The 20,954-nt window shown below is 39.7% G+C and overlaps 1 protein-coding gene across 1 annotated transcript in view; it reads right to left on the reverse strand.

Annotated features, from left to right (window-relative positions):
- cntnap2a (contactin associated protein 2a) overlaps positions 1-20,954 on the reverse strand; it is a 1,233,088-nt gene that overhangs the window by 180,393 nt on the left and 1,031,741 nt on the right. Inside the window, 1 exon segment of the mRNA XM_034162408.1 lies at positions 1,495-1,665. Within this exon segment, the coding sequence (XP_034018299.1) occupies positions 1,495-1,665 (171 nt within the window).

Consider the following 20,954-nt stretch of genomic DNA (forward strand, 5'->3'; position numbering starts at 1 on the left):
TGAATTTACCCCAGGTGGACTCCAATTAAATCAGAATGAATGTAGTTCAGGGGCCGTTGTTATCAAATGCATTTCCTTCACAAAACAATGATGTAATAGTTCTCAAATGTTTTTAAAAAATGGATCAGGAGCCATAAAAAGCCACCTGGAATATTTTTTATTGACATACAAATTCTAATTTGTTATGTTAAATTAAATACTGCAAAGCTGAATAGCTAAATTCTTGTATAATCAGAGGAATTGTCTTTATCTGCTCAAATATGAGCCATAACATCACTGAAGGCAATGCTCCTTGAAATGATAAAAACAGAGTCTGTGCATTAGCGTCGAATGCAAGCTTCTGTTTTGTCATTCCTGAAAATGGGTGATTTGATTAACCAGACGTTCATAATGGACATAATTATTGTAAACACCAATTGCCTTAAATAAATGATTGCTCTCTTTAGCAATCACACAAAGTAGTGCGCCGCAATCAGGAAAGCAAACAAGTGAGTTTGAGTGTGTGCAACAGGCTGCGTGTACACGTGTGTGTAGTGCTTTTGTGCTGAGTTCTATATTAAACCTAACACACGTTCAAAGGTTAAAAGCAAGAACAGAAATTAATTAAAAGCCATTGGAGGGATGACAAATATCATCAGGTAATGTCTCTCCATCCTGACTGGTGGACCAACTGTTTTTGGATGATTTTTTGATGACAATGACCTTTGAGCAAAAACTAATCGCCCAAGGAACATTCCAACCAAGTTTAGTGAAACCTGATCAGCCATTTCCAAGTTATTTAGCAGACAGTTACACAAGTAATTATCACATCCTGTTCTACTGCCAGCGTGCACGGTAGTAAAATGCCTAGACTCTTAGTAGTCCATGAGGCAGAAGACAATTTTTACCTCATCAGTACCACTTAAGGGGACTAAACGAGACTTACAATCCAGCCTCAGTATACCATAACCTACAGAAAAATGTATGGTGGTAGCTACAGCCAGGTAGGGGTCAATGACGAATTACACAGGGGTCAAATTTTAAAATGGTCCAGTCATATCGAGAAATACACCACATTATTTATCTGATCATAAAAAAATCCAAAAAGGTATAGTTTGGACTATCTGTGACTGGATGTTCTGGAGTTATGGGGTAAAAACTGCAAAAATGGTGACAAAGGGCAATTTCAGTTTGGACAGGGGTCAAAAGTAAAAGTTGCTCCAGTTTTGGTATAAAGTGATGCAAATTATTGGTTGAGCTAATAGGGTTAATAAACTGAATAGTTTTGACCATCCTGAAAGCTTGGCCTCCAAAGTAAAGGTTGATGTCCACTGGATTTTATTACATATGACATATGTTTCCACATAACCTGATAACTAAGCAGAACAGACAGTTCAAACTATACCTTCTTGGCACTAACTGAGGCTGCACTGTAAATGTAGCATCGTGCCTTTAAGTGGTACTGACAACCTGCTTGGCCCATGGACTATATAGTGACGGATAGAAACTACTTACATTTTAGCTCCAATCGTATGAAGTCGGTGTTGCCCAGGTTTTCCAGGAAGACCCCGTAAGGCGCGCTGGTCTTGAAATAGAAAGAGATGTCTGCACTGGTTTCACCCTGGAAGGTGGCAAAGTGCAGGTAGGATGACGGGGTGGTGAAAGAGGCCGCGTTCCAGTAGCTGTCTGGAGAGAAAAAAGGAAATAATCACAACTGTGATCAAGGTTTTCCAGCATCACTATTACCATCCATCCATCCATCCATCCATCCATCCATCCATCCATCTGTCCATGCATCCATCTGTCCATGCATGCATTTGTTTGTCCATCCATCCATCTGTTCATGCATCTGTTTGTCCATCCATCCATCTGTCCATACATGTTTGTCCATCCAGCCATCTGTCCATGCATGGATCTGTTTGTCCATTTATCTGTCCATGCATGGATCTGTTTGTCCATCCATCCGTCCATGCATCTGTTTGTTCATCCATCTGTCCATGCATCTGTATGCTAGTCCTCCAGCGTTCTCCAGCCTGGAATTTCATTTATACCCTTTAAAACTGGTACCCAGGGGTGTTTCTAGGTTATGATGATATTTGGTGCTGCTACTGCACAGTATTTCATTTCATTTATTAATTTATTTGAATGGGACGATGCATACTGTATTAATGAACAGACAGCAGGTGCTGTAAAAATGCCGGCTTTAGCTCAAGGCTAATTTCAATTCGCAGTCCCATGGAGTAAAAATACCACCAACACAGAACATACATGAATAAAAGAGAATATAATATAACACAATACAACATAACACTTTACAAGACAAACACTACAGTAACCAATCAATATGATAGTACAAACGAAATGACACACAGTCAACACTATTACTAAAGTGCCTAAATAAAGTGCTGATCATGTACAAACAAATTTTTTTACACACACCTCTATACCCCCTCTATTATGTGAAAGTACTACTATATTTGTGAACAAGACTAGCCCAAGACAAGAACTAACTGCTACTAGTTGGAGAAATGTTTTTCCAAGACATGAATCAGTCCATCCATGCAGCAGCAGGTTAAGTAAGATAACCCAGATGTCCTTTCCTCCAATCACTTCCTTCAGTACCTCTTTAAGGATCCAAATTGTGCCAATACTAGATGGGATATAATGTAGTTCAGTTTTACAGGTCGACACTGGGGTTCAGGGTCCATCCTAATCAGACACCCAAACATATCATGTGACTTATTTCAATGATGAGGAGCGGTGATTCTTTTCCAAATTGCTTCAGGATGAACTTTAAACAGTTTCTCAGGGTGAGTCCAGTCACTCTGTGTCTGGATCCCAACTCAGATTGGGTGATCAAGCAGTTTCTGACCGCAGAGATGGAGGTACTTATTGTAATTCCAACCACTTCTCACTCTGCTGCAACACGTTCCCAGTGCACAATGGAGGTCATGTTCTAAAGAAGCCATGAGAACAACTTCATTCTGAAAAAGCAGCCATGTGATCCCAAGGTCACTGTAACAGACACTCTGCGTCCCTTGGTTGCGCCTTGAGACTCTGTCCAGGAAAAGCACAAACAGAATTGGTGAAAAGGCTCAACCTTGATGGATTCCAGTTCTCACAGAGAAATTGTTTGATTTTTGGCTGATGGTAGAAGCACAGCTCTCACTATAGTTACAGGAACAGTCAGCCTGAGACAGGTTCCCCAAGCACCCCACAAGGCATCCTAAGGGATGCAGTCGTAGAACTTCTTCAAGTCCACAAAGTGCCTGTAGACCAGATAGGCAAACTTCCATGACCCCGAACATGACCTTTACAAGAAATAAGTGCTGGTCTGTGATTCCAGAGCCTGGGTGGACCTGAATGTGATCATCAGTTTTTCATAATCTCTGTAACCAAATCTTGCAGTAATACTTTAACCCATTTTGATCCAAGAGGCTGCAGGATAAAGTCATTTCAATTCATTTTTAAAAAATGAATTGAGCAGGCTGATCATATCAAAATTCCTATCCTCTTTAAGTGTGCATCAGGAGGTCACGGGGACGTGAAAAACATGGTGCATTATTTCTGATAACTTTTCTAATGACTTTTGAATGAAATGAAACCAGCAGTGACTAATGAAGACAAAGGAGCAGCTTGCTAAACAGCTGCTGATGAATTAGACTGTGGCTGATGAAGTGACTTCTCTGCTGTCTCTATTCTTCTCGCCACACCTCTGTCTTCCTCCCATCACTCCAGAAAGATGAAGCATCGGGGAGAAGGAGAAAGAGGAGTGTGGCCAAAGAAGAAGGTGCATTTAGGCATATAAAGAGAGAGAAAGAGAGTGAAAAGAGGTCAGGTACATCTGAGAAGATTCTATACGGAAAAAATGAAAAGTCTATTCAGATACTTGCCCAAGACATGACCCGGGAATACAGGAGAACCCGGCCCCAGGTGTGAGGTGGGCCTGGGGCTAACCGTACCCTTAATCCTAACCCTACTCATAATCCTAACCCTACCTCTAACCCTAATCATAATCCTAACCCTACCTCTAACCCTAAACATAATCCTAACCCTACCTCTAACCCTAATCATAATCCTAACCCTACCTCTAACCCTAAACATAATCCTAACCCTACCTCTAACCCTAATCATAATCCTAGTCATAGCTCTAGACTCTTTAAATGACACAAAAGCATCTTCTGGCTTTGAAGCTTCCAAATTCATTCCAAGATTTTGACTTTTATTGAGTGATTTTTTTTCTCCTTGAAGACAAACCCATATTTTAATCACACTGGACTATAAGTCACGGCTTTTTTCTGTACTGTCAGCTCTTTAATTTGGGATTTTTGTGCAGTGTTGTAATGTGTTTTTTTATTATTAGCATTTTTCCTTTATTATTTGTTTTTGTTGTGCTTTGATTCCTGGGAAAGTTTGATATAAATAGTCATTTTACACTCACTGGCCACTTTACTAGGTACAGCTGACTAATTTTACTTAATATTTAATTTAATTACTTAATTTACTTTAATTTAAGATTTATTTAATTTAACCTTTATTTAACCAGGTTAGTCCCGTTGAGATTGAGTCCTCTTTTGCAAAGGAGACGTAGACAATTCTAAAGTTTCCAATTCACCTAATTTGCATGTCTTTAAATGTCGGAGGAAACCGGAGCACCCAGAAGAAACCCACACAAACATGGGGAGAACATGAAAACTCCACAAAGAAAGATTCATGGTGAGGGAAGCACAGAACAGAAAAAATTAAGGGCGTTCAGAAACTGAGTACTGGAACTGCACTAAAACTGCAGCAGAGGAATAAACACGGGAGCCAAATCACAGAACTGATTACCTCCGTGCCAGATCCACAGATGCGCCTGGCTGGACACGGTGCACGGCACATTCATCACTGTCGTATTGAAATGTTTATCAAACAAATTTTTCAAAAACTCTCCCAAAGCACACGCGGCTTTCCGGCGGAGATACAACAAACACCAAACCGATAAGCGCGATGACAAATTAAGTTTAAGATAAGGAAGTTATTTCAATCACGGCGCACCAAAGGGGCGGCGTCCCGCCTTAGACATCGCCAAGATGCAGTTCTTTCAAAGTGATAAAATAAAGGCCAATTTGTGATCGACATTGAACACACATTCTGAGCACAAGAGATGCTCCTGACTGCAGAAATAAATGAGAACGCCTTTGAGAATCCGCCTTCGTGGAGAACAATAGGTGTTTTAAAGAAAGGCCATTTTCAAATGGAATTTGAAGTGGTTTTCTTCACAAGATATTTTTCCTCTAATTGGTACTCAAAAAGTTGCCAATCCACAAATTCCCATCCCGATGTCACTTCTGCTGCTGGATGGCCTTGATCTCATTAAATTGTGCACTTCAATGGTCAATGCTGCTTTTCCAAGAGAATTTCAGATCTTCTTTCAGTAAGTCTTCGCTGCCTTGTAGCTGCGCCATGTCATATACGCCATATGGAAAAGTAATTTCGTCAAAATAATGAGACTTTTAACATGTCTTATTACCAGATACAGGATTTAAATTAAACTGACAGTCAGAGGCATTATTACTCTGTCGCTAACATAAACATGGATTACAGCGCAGTTTATAGGTCAGACTGTACTCAAACATGTTTATCACATGCTGACATTAATATAAATGCAGGTGTAAAAAGAATGGAATGTTTTTTTTTTTAAAGTTCTATACTTAAAATAATCAGCAACAAGCAAAACAAAGAAATTTCCATAATGCCAGAGCAGTACGGCAGGATGTGGCTGCAGGTTGGACGGTGCTCCAGAGATTGAAGGATGTCAAATGTTTGCTTGGCTGATACCAGCCAACATTTTGTTTTGCCTTCAGTTCTGGCAAATGCTCATAATCAAATCTGCATAAATTCTGCACAATCACAAACCACACTGACACTCTTGCAGGGAAGTGAGTAGAATTCTGGCAGTTATTACACAAGCAATACCTGTTACAAACCGTGCCTATTCTTATTATTAATTAGCTTTAATTCTGATCGAGACTGAGTAGGGCAGCTAACTTCTACTACTACTTCAGATATTTGTCACTGGCTCATCAAGCTCGCTGACTTGGCAAGTTGGAATGTAGCCGGATGAAAAGGGCCTTGCTGAGCTATTTGCAGTCATAATAATAGTAATAAAAGTAAACTTTACATAACACTTTTCTAGAAAATTTTGAAAGTGCTTTCTGCAAAACAAAAACCAAACATAATGCATACAAATGATGTACTAATTGGAATATAATACTATTTTTTTGCTTGAAAATACACATGGAAAAATGGGGTCGTCATCATCTTCAGGATCTACACTTTTCACATCTCAGTGTATCTACAACAGCAGGTGCAACAAATACCGGTGAAACAAATCTGCCCACAGTTGTCACACAAAAAACTCAAATGCACAGTGTATTTTTGTTTAACACTCTGTTTATTAATTTTTTTCATAATAATGAAAATAATTTCCACAGCCAGTAGTAACTGCCACAAATATCAGAACAAAGCTCAACAACCCTCCCGGAAATGCCAAGTTGAAGCACTCTGAAGTGCTATAACAGCCACAAAATAAACACTGTAAAATTATGGGATCTGCATAGCTGAGGAAATGCTATGATACAAATTCAAGGTCATGGTGATAATTGCCGCACAGACATTAAACTACTCTCAAGCAGCCATGAAATAACAGTGTAACAGAATGTAATGTTAGAATATGGTGGTCAAAAATGTGACAGCAAATGTGTGACTATGTGGTTGAAAAATTAAACTGCTGCCTGGAAAATCCACTTTTTTTTTCTTTTTTTTTTTTAAGAAAAAAGACTTGGTCTTTAGAAAGCCTTTTTCCAACAATATATCTTGGTTATTTTATATACAGAACAGCAACACGGGAATAATTACACTCAACAAAAATATAAATGCAACACTTTTGGTTTTGCTCCCATTTTGTATGAGATGAACTCAAAGATCTAAAACTTTTTCCACATACACAATATCACCATTTCCCTCAAATATTGTTCACAAACCAGTCTAAATCTGTGATAGTGAGCACTTCTCCTTTGCTGAGATAATCCATCCCACCTCACAGGTGTGCCATATCAAGATGCTGATTAGACACCATGATTAGTGCATGATTAGGTGTGCCTTAGACTGTCCACAATAAAAGGCCACTCTGAAAGGTGCAGTTTTGTTTTATTGGGGGGGGGGGGGGGATACCAGTCAGTATCTGGTGTGACCACCATTTGCCTCATGCAGTGCAACACATCTCCTTCGCATAGAGTTGATCAGGTTGTCAATTGTGGCCTGTGGAATGTTGGTCCACTCCTCTTCAATGGCTGTGCGAAGTTGCTGGATATTGGCAGGAACTGGTACACGCTGTCGTATACGCCGGTCCAGAGCATCCCAAACATGCTCAATGGGTACATGTCCGGTGAGTATGCCGGCCATGCAAGAACTGGGACATTTTCAGCTTCCAAGAATTGTGTACAGATCCTTGCAACATGGGGCCGTGCATTATCCTGCTGCAACATGAGGTGATGTTCTTGGATGTATGGCACAACAATGGGCCTCAGGATCTCGTCACGGTATCTCTGTGCATTCAAAATGCCATCAATAAAATGCACCTGTGTTCTTCGTCCATAAGAGACGCCTGCCCATACCATAACCCCACCGCCACCATGGGCCACTCGATCCACAACACTGACATCAGAAAACCGCTCACCCACACGACGCCACACACGCTGTCTGCCATCTGTCCTGAACAGTGTGAACCGGGATTCATCCATGAAGAGAACACCTCTCCAACGTGCCAAACGCCAGCGAATGTGAGCATTTGCCCACTCAAGTCGGTTACGACGACGAACTGGAGTCAGGTCGAGACCCCGATGAGGACGACGAGCATGCAGATGAGCTTCCCTGAGACGGTTTCTGACAGTTTGTGCAGAAATTCTTTGGTTATGCAAACCGATTGTTTCAGCAGCTGTCCGAGTGGCTGGTCTCAGACGATCTTGCAGGTGAACATGCTGGATGTGGAGGTCCTGGGCTGGTGTGGTTACACGTGGTCTGCAGTTGTGAAGCTGGTTGGATGTACTGCCAAATTCTCTGAAACGCCTTTGGAGACGGCTTATGGTAGAGAAATGAACATTCAATACACGAGCAACAGCTCTGGTTGACATTCCTGCTGTCAGCATGCCAACTGCACGCTCCCTCAAATCTTGTGACATCTGTGGCATTGTGCTGTGTGATAAAACTGCACCTTTCAGAGTGGCCTTTTATTGTGGGCAGTCTAAGGCACACCTGTGCACTAATCATGGTGTCTAATCAGCATCTTGGTATGGCACACCTGTGAGGTGGGATGGATTATCTCAGCAAAGGAGAAGTGCTCACTATCACAGATTTAGACTGGTTTGTGAACAATATTTGAGGGAAATGGTGATATTGTGTAGGTGGAAAAAGTTTTAGATCTTTGAGTTCATCTCATACGAAATGGGAGCAAAACCAAAAGTGTTGCGTTTATATTTTTTGAGTGTATTTGTGTTAAGTTGACATTGTTACGCTGCAATGCACTTTGTGCTTTTACACTGAACTCATCACAAAAAGAAAGCAATGAAAAAAAAAATCTACATGATTTACACTGGCAAATAGCAATGTATAAACAATGAGGCCATCGGTCATTTCTGTTGAACTAACACCGAAAAAAACTAAAACCATCAAAAACACTGAAGGTACAATGAAAAAATAACTAACAGTGATTAATCATTCACATTTCCCACAGTGTTACAAATAAATGTCTAATACATTTTACGCTACAGCTGGTGTACAGAAGACAAAAAATGTTAACTGATCTAATTTCCCAATCGTTGCTGAATTTGTTTCCTTCTGCACTTATATAATTCAGAGCTCTGAAGGTGAGGTTCTAAAAGTATAATACATGAAATGTTATTAGAAAGTGAAGCTGATAAAGTCTCACACACAAAGTAATTACTTGAAAATTCTAACACTTAGCATAATACATAATCTGCACCCAGGCCACAAACCCAGACACCACAGACACCTGAGATGGAACGCAGTTCTCCACGGAAATACAAAAATGAGGAAGAAAATGTATTTGTGACGCTTCAGAGTTTTGCACCTTGGAGAATTATACAGGTTCAAGTGTTGTGCTTTGAAAAATGACACCCCGGCATCGCTGCGGGGATGTTTTTGCGCGTCAGGTGCAAACACCTTTTGGATGTGGGCGCCACTGTGCCTTTGTTGTGAGCTGTGACTATTTTTAACTCGTTTAATTAAACCTCTCGCAGCATCTTTCAACCTGAAGGGAGTTGAAGAAGTCGAAAAGTGGGAAAAGTTAAATGAGACAGAGGAGCGTTTGCTCCAAGTAACAGAGTAGTAAGTGCTCTAACAGGCCGGAGACGACAAATGTCAGCGAGCCGCTGTAATATTACACTTCACATCGTGCGTGCGTACGGTATGTGTGACTTTGTGTTCGCGAGAGCTTATTAAAATGAACTCTTGTTCCACTAAGTGTAGCCAATTTTGCCTGAAGCTAACTGTGTACATGAATATGAATTTTTAGATGTTGGCGTTAATGACTTGAGACAGTGAAGTCAGTCATCGTTACCATCTGCTGATACATGCACATAACCCATCTGGTCAAACATAACCACATGAATCATCTGTTTGGCTACCACAGCCAAACATCACGGGACAGCGTGTTGCTCCTCGTGTCCGGCCTCTACAGTTCAGTGGACTGGATTCGTTTTAAACCTGTGTCCCTGAGGTCTAATCTGGGGGTCAGCAGCTGTTTACTTTGTTTTATCCAACAGATTGACTTTGTCAAATGAGGTGGAAGGTCAAAGCTGTGTTTACAGGGTGCTTGTTAAGAAGTAGCTCTCTGGAAGAAGCCAGAAATGGTGACGTATTGTAAGAAAACAGGGACTGGATGCTACAACCTTTGTCCTTACCTGCCTTGTATTGCCTAACAAGGACTGCTGCCCCGAGACGTCCTTTCATTGCAGTAGAAATACGTTTCTGAGACTAGCTACTGTCTCCTTGGCTACACTGATGCTCGTAGGTGTTGTATGGCTGGGGGGCCTGGCTGCCTTTTTGTTTCTGTCTTTTGGTTTTCCTTCCAGGTGGCTTGCATTTGGGACTGAGTGGCTGTGTAGCTGAGGTTATCAGGACCTCACCCTGATCACCTGCGGCTCGTCAGGACTCACAGCTGTGGTGCATCTATATGGATTGGAACATGGTGGCATTTAAGACTGGAGTATACAGTGTGTATTTGCCAGAGACTCGACCTTGTGACCAGACGGGTGAGATCGTCGTCTCGGGAGCCATCTCATCATCAGTGGATGCAGAGAACGTCCAGGGTTTGATGCACGGTCTGTGAAAGAGGAGGGGGTGAGGTCTCACGCTCGTCAGCACACATCCTGAGGTACGTTAGATTTGTGGATAGTCTGCTTTCTCAAAAGAGTAATGTTTAAAGAACATGTGTGCCAAATTTGGTGTTTGTATCACCATTTGAAAGATTGTTTCAGTTATCTGCTGCACTGGATGCCAAAGAAGGCCTACAAAGGTGCTTATTACTGGATACCATAGTGTGAAGCAGGTGAAAGTCTGCAACTCCACCTGGACAGGGTACCTGTCCATCACAGGTTACTTCCATTTACAGTTCAAAAGCACGACTCGGAATCAAACCCAGGTCTAGATATTGGCAGCCCACCTCCCCCTACATATGGGTCTGAGGTGGTGTCCTGGAGGTTTGAGAGGTGGGCATGGGACCAGAGGATTCATGGTTCAATTCCCCATCAAACAGGCAACTTACTAAGGAGCCCTTGAACGCTTTGTTGCGTTTTGTTATGTTGTCAATTCTGAGTCTGTATTCCGGACATTCGATCTAAACGCGTCCCAGTGCATCTGCTCTGGTAAAGAACTTTGAGCTCTTTTCTGTGATATTTTCATTCTCTGTTGTGGAAGTGTTTGCGATGCACCACTGTACTGAGAGCAACACCAAGGTCCACAAGTCACGTCGGTACTCCTCAGATACATTTATAGCATAAAACACTCCATACATGTCACAATGAACAAAAACGTTATTCCTCCGCCATATTTCTGTGATATCAGATCAGCGACCTCGTCTGAGGCTCCAACAAGCAATTCCAACTTGAATAGTCATTCCATTGTACTCTTTCAAGTCAAAGTTCATTTCATTTTTTCTCTTAAATTAATAGTACAGCAGAACTTGGCCTTAATCCCCAAACTGCTCCCCATGTACAGCTGAGTGATTTGCATAGCAGCATGCTGATATATTTGTGTTTGTGTGTGTGTTTGGTGAAATTTTGATATATTTATTTAAACTTTATTTAATGTAAGGCATCATTGTAAAGCACTATAAGTGTCTGAGCAGATATGGGAAACCACGACAGTCATGCAGTCCTTTTATTATTTACCAATTAGGAAAATTTACCAATTTGTGTAAAAAAAAAAAAAAAAATTAAATAAAAAAAAAAACATTTTTGAATTACCACCAAATTTTTCATAACTAAGTTTTAAAAAATACCATGTGAGCATCCGATTTTTGGAATGCTGTTTTGTGTGTGTGTGTGTGTGTGTGTGTGTGACAGAGAGAGAAAAGTTAAATATAGATTTTGCAAATTAAACATGCAGACTTTTTAGTATAATTGTCGTTATACTACACGAAATTAGCTGATATGGATATCACAAGTTTCCACCCACTAAATTTATTGTATTACATTTTATTTTAATGTGATAATAAATGATGAATAAGGCTTGTCATGTTAAAATGAAAATGTGTACTTGTTTTAACACCACTATTAATATAGTTTATTAAGGCACATAAAATGATTTTGTACCTGTCCAGCTAGTGAAAATTAAATGTTAATTTATGCTACAAATGCTATACCATATGAATATTCACACAATTTAATGATTGTAGATTCACGAAAAAGGTCTCGTGAGGGATAATTAATGGCAAAATCAAATTTAGGAATTAAAAAAAATATGAACAAATCCAGTATTCACTCAAATCCACCAGTGATCTTCAGAAATATGGGGAAAATGGAAATTTGGTGGCCAGCTTGAAAAATAGTGGCCAAAATCTGCAGAGTATCTCAGTGTGAATGTTTAAGTTTCATGCTGGTTTCCTGTGTTAATACAGTGCTGTAACATACTGTCCGTGACGTCACCATTGAAAAATGACCCAGTACCACTTCGTCACCGACAGTCCTCCGCTGCAGACGACAGTAATTCTGATGACTGGTACGATGTTTTATCTTCAAAACATTACAAAAATGCCAACTGCAAAGGCAGCAATAGTGAGGGGTGTTAAGCAATGAATTAATTTTAAGTTACTATTTTCACTCAGTCACTTGTAAAAACAACCATGCATTATTCCAGAATAACAGCTTTGCTTCATTTGTTTTCATTGTCATCCATTGATTTGACTGATTTTGATGTGTTTATTTAGCACAAAATAGCTCATACAAAATAATGTATATACATAAAACAACAAAAGAGAGAGGGAGAGAGGAAAAAAAAAATGCAATATAAGTAATGTGCAAGGGAGTGGTGGAAGCCAAAAAGGCTTATAGAGAATCCACTCCCAAACAAAGCAAACATAACAGAATACAACAGAATTACAACATTTTTTCCAGATTAAAACAAATCGTTGTAAGTACTCCTGCAGGATCTTCGCTTTTAGTCCACTTTTATACGTATATAAGATGGTAGATGGATTTACAAGACGTACATTATCATTGCAAGATTTAACGCCATGATATCTGACGTGATGCTGATAAGTCGCTCTCTGCAAAGGTAAATGCAAATGTGCAGCCTGCCTGGTTGGATAATTATGAATTTGATGGTTATGCATAAAATAATATTTAATGAAGGAAGGCCACTTAATGTCATAGAGAGCTGTGAAAACTAACGTACAAGTCAAGAAAATATTTATATGGAAAATATTTAAGAGCTGCAATTTAAAAAAACAGAGGTGCACTTGGAGTACAAGGTTTCGAACGAGTAGCTGTTTGAGCAAATTTTTTCTGTATAAGAAATATTTTGTTTATATAAGTTGCAAAGGTACTTCCCCATACAATATTGTTAGATAATATCTGTGCTAATTCTTTGTTTTATGTTAGCTATTAAGTATTTGTGTTACTTGTTTGGAAGTTCTGAGAAATATGTTAAGTTTTACTCTATCATCTGTCCAAGTTTCAGATACAGGGAGAGCTCCCCCTGTTGGTGAGAGCCAGTAACATTAGAAATGTGAGACTAAACCACACCCACGTTAACACCCACAAGGTATAAAAAGTGTTGTATGACTCATTTTAGGGGCCTTTCACAAGATGGACACAGTCTGTGAGGGTCCCAGGCCTGGTTTCTAACGTGACATTGAATAAACTCAAAATGAGGAATACAATGGTTTGGTTTCTGGTAAGGGACAGAATTTTACATAAAAAGAACCAGGTAGAAATAACAATATTACAATAACTTAAATATGGATAAATTAAACTATAATATAATGTTAAAATACATTTGTGATGTATTAAATATCTTATTTTGCTTATGATTCCTACTGACTTGGTTATTTTTTTTTTTTTACAAACATGATCAATATGTTCTCTCCAAGACAGTTTCTCATCTATCCACACACCCAAAAAACATATAGATGAGACCCTTGATATTATTTCATTATCAATGCAAATTTTCATTACACCATGATTACATTTTTTATTGCCAGCAAATAACATAAAATTAGACTTTTTCATTAAAAAGTCCAAACCTTTTCAACATCAATAAATGGGCCTGATTTTTCTCTGTCTGTGTGTCTGTACAGGATACCATGAAAGTAAACATGGAAATGGGCTTCATTAATGCCAGAGCATGAACACACACGGATACGTGCACACACGCATCCGTCCTTACAAAAACTTTCTCAGACTCTCAAAGATATTAGTCATTTGCCAATGAAAGCCCATTATATGGCGGCCAATTATCATTTCTCTTCGTGAGACCAAACTCCACGCACTGTATGAGAAACATCCATCACACCAGACGACCCACTCACGTGTGGAATTTTTAATATTCATTTAATATGCCTTAATGGGCCAATGTATAATGTACGCTCCGGTGTGTTGGGCAGCTCCATGGCAAACATATCAGCTATAAGAGAGAATAAGCTTCTCTTTGCCTCCGTCCATCTCTCACAATCAAGGAAGACAAAGAGAATATGGTCCCTCCCAAATGACAGAAGGATCTATCTTCGGTAATTGTCCCTGGCATAAAGGTACACGGTAGAAACACACACACAGATGTGATGTCATGGGTCATTAAATCATCATTTGTTTGTATGTCAACACTCTGTGATGAAGAGACATTACCGATAGTGGCACCAGATTGTTGATGGTGGGACCATATTGAGTGGAACACCAGTGAGAAACGAGGGCAGGTTCTCAGTCATGATCTGCACCCTGGACAGAACCAGGTCAGAGCCAAGCAGACTGTCGGCTAGAAGATAGTCAACATATGTCATTAATGGTTTGTAACTTGGGCTGCAAGTAATGACGACTTTCATCATCACTTAATCCTTCACAATTTTCCAGTCTTCAAGGACACATCTTCCCTCTTTCTTTCTTTCTTGGTAGGTCATTGGGATAGGGGTTGGGCTACCAATTTGTATACCGAGGTATGTGCTACCCACCTGTGTCCATGAACAAGACAGTTCTTTTGCAATGTCAAAAAAGATTAAGTTTAAAATCAGATTAAGACTCTCCTTCTACTACAAAAGATTTTCTTCATTTACTTTTTTCTTTAAGAAAACAAAGAAACCTCCAATTTTAAGATGAAACAAGTCCACAGTTTCCATTTAGTCAAATGACTAGTTGACTTAAACAATATTTATTAACTGTTGTTGGTTAACCAACTCTCTCAAGACACTTTACACAGTTTGTTGAAGACTTTAAACTAACTGACCCACAGGCTGAACTGGCTGATGGATTGAGGAGTTCATGCTGCCATTTGCAGATTAGTGAAGTGCTAATGTGTGTCCCCCAATACTGCAGGTTTATGGTTAAGTCTTTACTCTGTAATTTTCACAGTGGACAAAGCACAAATTCTTTGTTGGGAGTTTCCTGCAGACCCAGATGCAGATTGACCTTTTTACATAATAGGAGTAAATCATCTTAAACTCCATAACACATCAAATCTGTCCAACAAACAGAACGGACACATCGCTGACGGTGAAATCAGACCACAGTTCCACACCAACATTTGTCTACTCCTTTTAAGTAGAAAAATGGAGAAAGAATAAATAACACATGAAGCATTTTTATCTCTCTGATCATCCTGCCTGGCACTGAAGATTAAAAACCATGCTTGCTTTTCCTCTCCACGGGACATTATTTCCCTCAAAGAAATCTGTGGAAGGAAGCAAATCCCGGCATCATTTCTGAACTATGCTGCGTTCATCTACTTTGAATTCAGAGACAGAAAAAAAAAAAAGGAGATGATGAGGGAAGCAGAGAAAATTTGAATTAATCTCTGGATAGTTTTCAAGATGAGAATTTTTACCCAATTTTCAAAGAAATAAAGCAAATCACACTCGTTCACATTTTCTGGCCAGTACTAGCAACCGTCTGAATGATTTGTGTAATAGAAAGTCAGCAGCTATCACAATTTATTTCACCAGTTTTTATGGAATTTGATGCATTTAATTACTGTAAATGATGGCATATTACAGTGAGGAAAATAAGTATTTGAACACCCTGCGATTTTGCAAGTTCTCCAACTTAGAAATCATGGAGGGGTCAGAAATTTTCATCCTAGGTGAATGTCCACTGTGAGAGACATAATCTTAAAAAAAAAAAAAAAAAAAAAAAAAAATCCAGAAAATCACATTGTATGATTTTTAAATAATTAATTTGCATTTTATTGCATAAAATAAGTATTTGACCCCCTAGAAAAACAGAGCTTAACAATTGGTACAGAAACATTTGTCTGCCATTACAGAGGTCAGACGTTTCCTGTAGTTCTTGACCAAGTTTTCAACACTGCAGCAGGGATTTTGGTCCACTCCTCCATACAGATCTTCTCCAAATCTTTCAGGTTTGGAGTTTCAGCTCCCTCCAAAGATTTTCTATTGAGTTCAGGTCTGGAGACTGGCCAGGCCACTCCAGGACCTTGAAATGCTTCTTACGGAGCCCCTCCTTAGTTGCCCTGGCTGTGTGTTTGGGGTCATTGTCATGCTGGAAGATCCAGCCATGACCCATCTTTAATGCTCTTACTGAGGGAAGGAGGTTGTTTGCCAAAATCTGGCAATACATGACCCCATCCATCCTCCCTTCAATACGGTGCAGTCGTCCTGTCCCCTTTGCAGAAGAGCACCCCCAGAGTATGATGTTTCCACCCCCATCCTTCATGGTTGGGATGGTTTTCTTGGGGTTGTTCTCATCCTCTAAACATGGTAAGTGGAGTCGATTCCAAAAACCTCTAATCTGGTCTCATCTGACCACATGGCCTTCTCCCATGCCTCCTCTGGATCATCCAGATGGTCACTGGTGAACTTCAAACAGGCCTGGACATGTGCTGGCTTGAGCAGGGGGACCTTGCTGCCCTGCAGGATTTTAAACCATGACAGCATCATGTGTTACTAATGTAATCTTTGTGACTGTGGTCCCAGCTCTCTTCAGGTCATTGACCAGGTCCACCAGTGTAGTTCTGAGCTTTCTCAGAATCATCCTTACCCCACAAAGTGAAATCTTGCATGGAATCCCAGACCAAGGGAGACTGACAGTCATCTTGTGTTTCTTCCACTTTCTAATAAATAATCATAACAGTTGTTGTCTTCTACCAAGCTGCTTGCCTGTTGTCCTGTAGTCCATCCCAGCCTTATGCAGGTCTACAGTTTTGTCCCTGGTGTCTTTAGACAGCTCTTTGGTCTTGGCTATGGTGGACAAGTTGGAGTCTGATTGATTGAGTGTGTGAACAGGTGTCTTTTATACAGGTAACAAGTTCAAACAGGTGCAATTAATACAGGTAAAGAGTGCAGAATAAGAGGGCTTCTTAAAGGAAAAATTAACAGGTGTGTGTGAGCCAGAATTCTTGTTGGTTGGTAGGTGTTCAAATACTTATTTGCAGCAGTAACATACAAATAAATTATTAAAAAAAATCATACATTGTGATTTCCGGATTTGTTTTAGATTATGTCTCTCACAGTGGACATGCACCTAAGATGAAAATTTCAGACCCCTCCATGATTTCTAAGTGGGAGAACTTGCAAAATCGCAGGGTGTTCAAACGCTTATTTTCCTCAAAACAACAGCTATATCAGCTGTAATAAGCTTCATTTAATTAAGCTTTGTTATTTTTGTCATTTTGGAGATAATCATCATACATGTTTAACATCATGACTGTAGGATTCAGTTTTAGCAAAACCACAACCTCTACAGGAGCTTAACACTAGCTAATAAACACATTATCACTACATTATTTACTTGCAAAGAAGCTTAACAAATTTTGCTTTGTCATCAGCTACATGCTAACTTGTTAAGCTAGCTGATTTGATTTATCTTTCACCCGACACAAATGAGGGCACAACACTGTGTAAGTGTCATTCTTAGTTTACACCTCACACAGCTGTAATTTTAACATCAGACACCTACCATCTTTCAATACTGACCATGTTTGAGCTCTTCTGCACGCTCATGGGCGCACACAGAAAGCATCGACCACAGGCTAATAAAAAACTAGCACACGTTTATCAAAAGGGGTTATTTTAGTTTTTTGTTTATTTAAATTTTTTTTGTTGGTTTTAAAGATTTTTTCTGTATGTCACATAACATGACAATATTTTTTTTATATGATTAGGCAATGTTATTATGTAAGAACATTACTTTTTTTTTTTAAATATTTTGTTTTAGCACAGTGAATCTGTGGTATTCTTGAGGTTGGTGCTACGTCATTTTGGCAAAGTGGCCAATCCGAAGGCGAGAATTCGTGCTTCCGTGACTGGCTGCTCGGTGAAAACACGCTCGGCCTTTATGCTGTTCTATTGAAATCAGCCGGTTTATTATCTCTAACTTGCTTCTAACAACCAGCTGACAGCTCTCATTACCTGGAACAATGAGATTTATACACCAAACTGGCCTGAAATGACTCAATGTACATAAAATCGGCTTTATTGACGAGTCTGACCCCTTTGAAAAGTGACCAGATTACATGTATTTGTAGTGAGCTCGGCGATATTTTCACTGACAAAACTCGCACCTCAAGGTTAAATGCCCAGCTGACCGACCTTGAGAATTTAAAAAGGACTATAGTCAGACAGCCATATCTGTCCAATCTCCTCCATGTTCCCACTCTCTCCTGCTCCGTCAAATGCTCTTCTTCTACCATGGGGAGCAGAACATTCAGCCGCTCTGCTCCCTGTCTCTGGAATTCATTAGCATTTCAAATCAGAATCACTGATTAATTTCCCCTTTTCAAATCACAACTCAAAACTCATCTGTTTATGACTGCTTATTCCTCCTGATGCATATTGTTCTGTGAATGTCCTTGAGTGGTCCAGCAAAAGCCCAGACCTGAATCCTACTGAACATCTCTGGAGAGATCTGAAAATAGTTGTGCATTGATGCTCCCCATCCAACCTGATGGAGCCTGAGAGCCTGCAAAGAGGAATGGACCAAACTGCCCAAAGACAGGTGCACCAAGCTTGTGACATCATATTCAAGGAGACTTGAGGCTGTAAGTGTTGCCAAAGGTGCATCAACAAAGTATTGAGAAAAGGCTGTAAATAATTATGTACATGTGATTTCTTAGGTTTTTATTTTATTTGTTTTGATTTCTTATTTTTCTTGTTTTATTTCTTATTCTTTAAATATTTTTATTAAATTTGCAAACATAAAAAAAAAGCCTTTTTTTATGTTGCCGTTATGGGGTATTGTGTGTAGAATTTTGAGTGAACAAATCAATTTACTCTTTTTTGGTATTATTTTGGAATAAGGCTGTAACATAACAAAATATGGGAAAAGTGAAGTGCGGTGAATACTTTCCGAATGCACTGTATGCGAGTATGGCCACCTATGATTGGGCTGTTATCTACCATCAGTAACTGTGGCAACCCTCCCCACAAAATAGATCAGCTAGGCCCGTCTAGGAAGATGTGATGTCTGAAGTTCAACAACTAATTCACCTTATAGACTCTAAATTGACTGTGGGTGTGCATGCGTGTGAATGATTTTGTCTTTCTCTGTGTGGAAGAAGTCTGTTGTCCTGTCCAGGGTGTACCCCACCTTGCTCCCTATGACTGCTGGGATAGGCTCCAGCCCCCCTCCAATGATGTTTGATTGAAGTAAGCGGGTATAGAAAATGAACATATGAATTTGTGAGACAATTGGTTATACCGACATAACTGGTAGAAGTATTTGTTGAATTAATTGCTGAAATACTGGCATTGCAACTTGCTGGAGAACTACTATATATGTACAATTTGCACATTTTAGTTGAGCCACTCAGCAACTCCTGGAATCACAGCAAATTACAATAAAATGCAGTGAAATCTGCTCTGAATGTTTGCCTGTAAGTACTGATGGCTGCAGCCCCTCAGAAAGCACGAGAATCAATATGGTAAAGTCGCCAATTCTATGACCAGAAAAGCAAAACGGAAAAAAATAGGCTGGTGCTCAGTGGGCACACACGTCTGCAGCTCTTACATCTATAACAACTAGAATTACAGTGATTAGAGAGAAAAGAATTAAATGTTGAGATGATGAAATGTTCTGAAGGAACAGCAGCAAAAGAGCTCTTTATCTGGCTACAAAAATACAATACACAATTACACAACACCATCTCACACAAAAAAATTTTTTCTGAAGCATAAAGAGACCAGGGAGACCCCCCCCCCCCCACACACACACACACACTCACACCACCAGTTTATCTAATTCAAGTATGAACAATGTACGACTTTCATTGTCAAGTGCAAAAGCAATGTCACAAACTGGAGCTTATTATTCACAAAGCAGTTTTTTTCTGTATAGTTTTTAATTAAAGATGTGTTCAAACCATCAGCATAACATTACTATAATCAAAAGAGCTCCAATACTTTAAAAAGGCGAGTTAAAGATTTCAAAATGTACATTGTAAGAGCCATTGTTTCATCACTGGGAAGCAGGGCTGGAAAACTGGCCACATTTTCAATACCATCAAAGGTATATGGGTATTTTTTTTTTTGTTTTTTTTGTGGTTGTTTGTGATTGTCCACCTGATATTGGGAAACCTGGAGCTGGGAATCGGGATTGCAACCTACACCATCAGAGAACACTGATCCCAGATTTGGGACCAAAGACATGTCGAACCCTAAATATACTCGTGTACCAGCAGTAATGCATCATAGTTTGCTTTTTAAACAGCCATTTATCAATATTTTGTAATTTGTCCATCATTATGAAGATGAGTCTGAACACAACTGTCACTAATATTCAGGAAGGAGAAGAAGTCCTAAGAAGATGTCCTTATTCCTGCATACCGCAGAGTGAAGTGGATCAGAGTCTGTCTTCCCCTGGATGGGACACCAGTCCATCGTAGGTTACTGTCCCAGCCAACCCTTTTCAGTGTTGTATAGTAACGAAGTAAAAATACTTCACTACTGTACTTAAGTACGTTTTGGGAGACTTTGTACTTTACTTGAGTTTTTTTTAATTCGGCTTACTTTCACTTTTACTTCACTACATTTCCGACCTTAATTGCATACTTCTACTCCGATACATTTTCTATGCGGCATGCCGTTACTCGATACAAACACACACACACACACACACACACACACACACACACACGAAAAAAAGTCATGTTTTCACCCAGAGACACCACTAATTACTAGTGACTGCAATGAAGTCAGGCCGATTTGTCATGAGTCATGTCCGGTAGGCTTTTTTTGCAGTTGCGCACTTGAGGAC

The sequence above is a fragment of the Thalassophryne amazonica genome, chromosome 1 (genome assembly GCF_902500255.1).
Source record: "Thalassophryne amazonica chromosome 1, fThaAma1.1, whole genome shotgun sequence".
In the NCBI taxonomy this organism is placed as follows: domain Eukaryota; kingdom Metazoa; phylum Chordata; class Actinopteri; order Batrachoidiformes; family Batrachoididae; genus Thalassophryne; species Thalassophryne amazonica.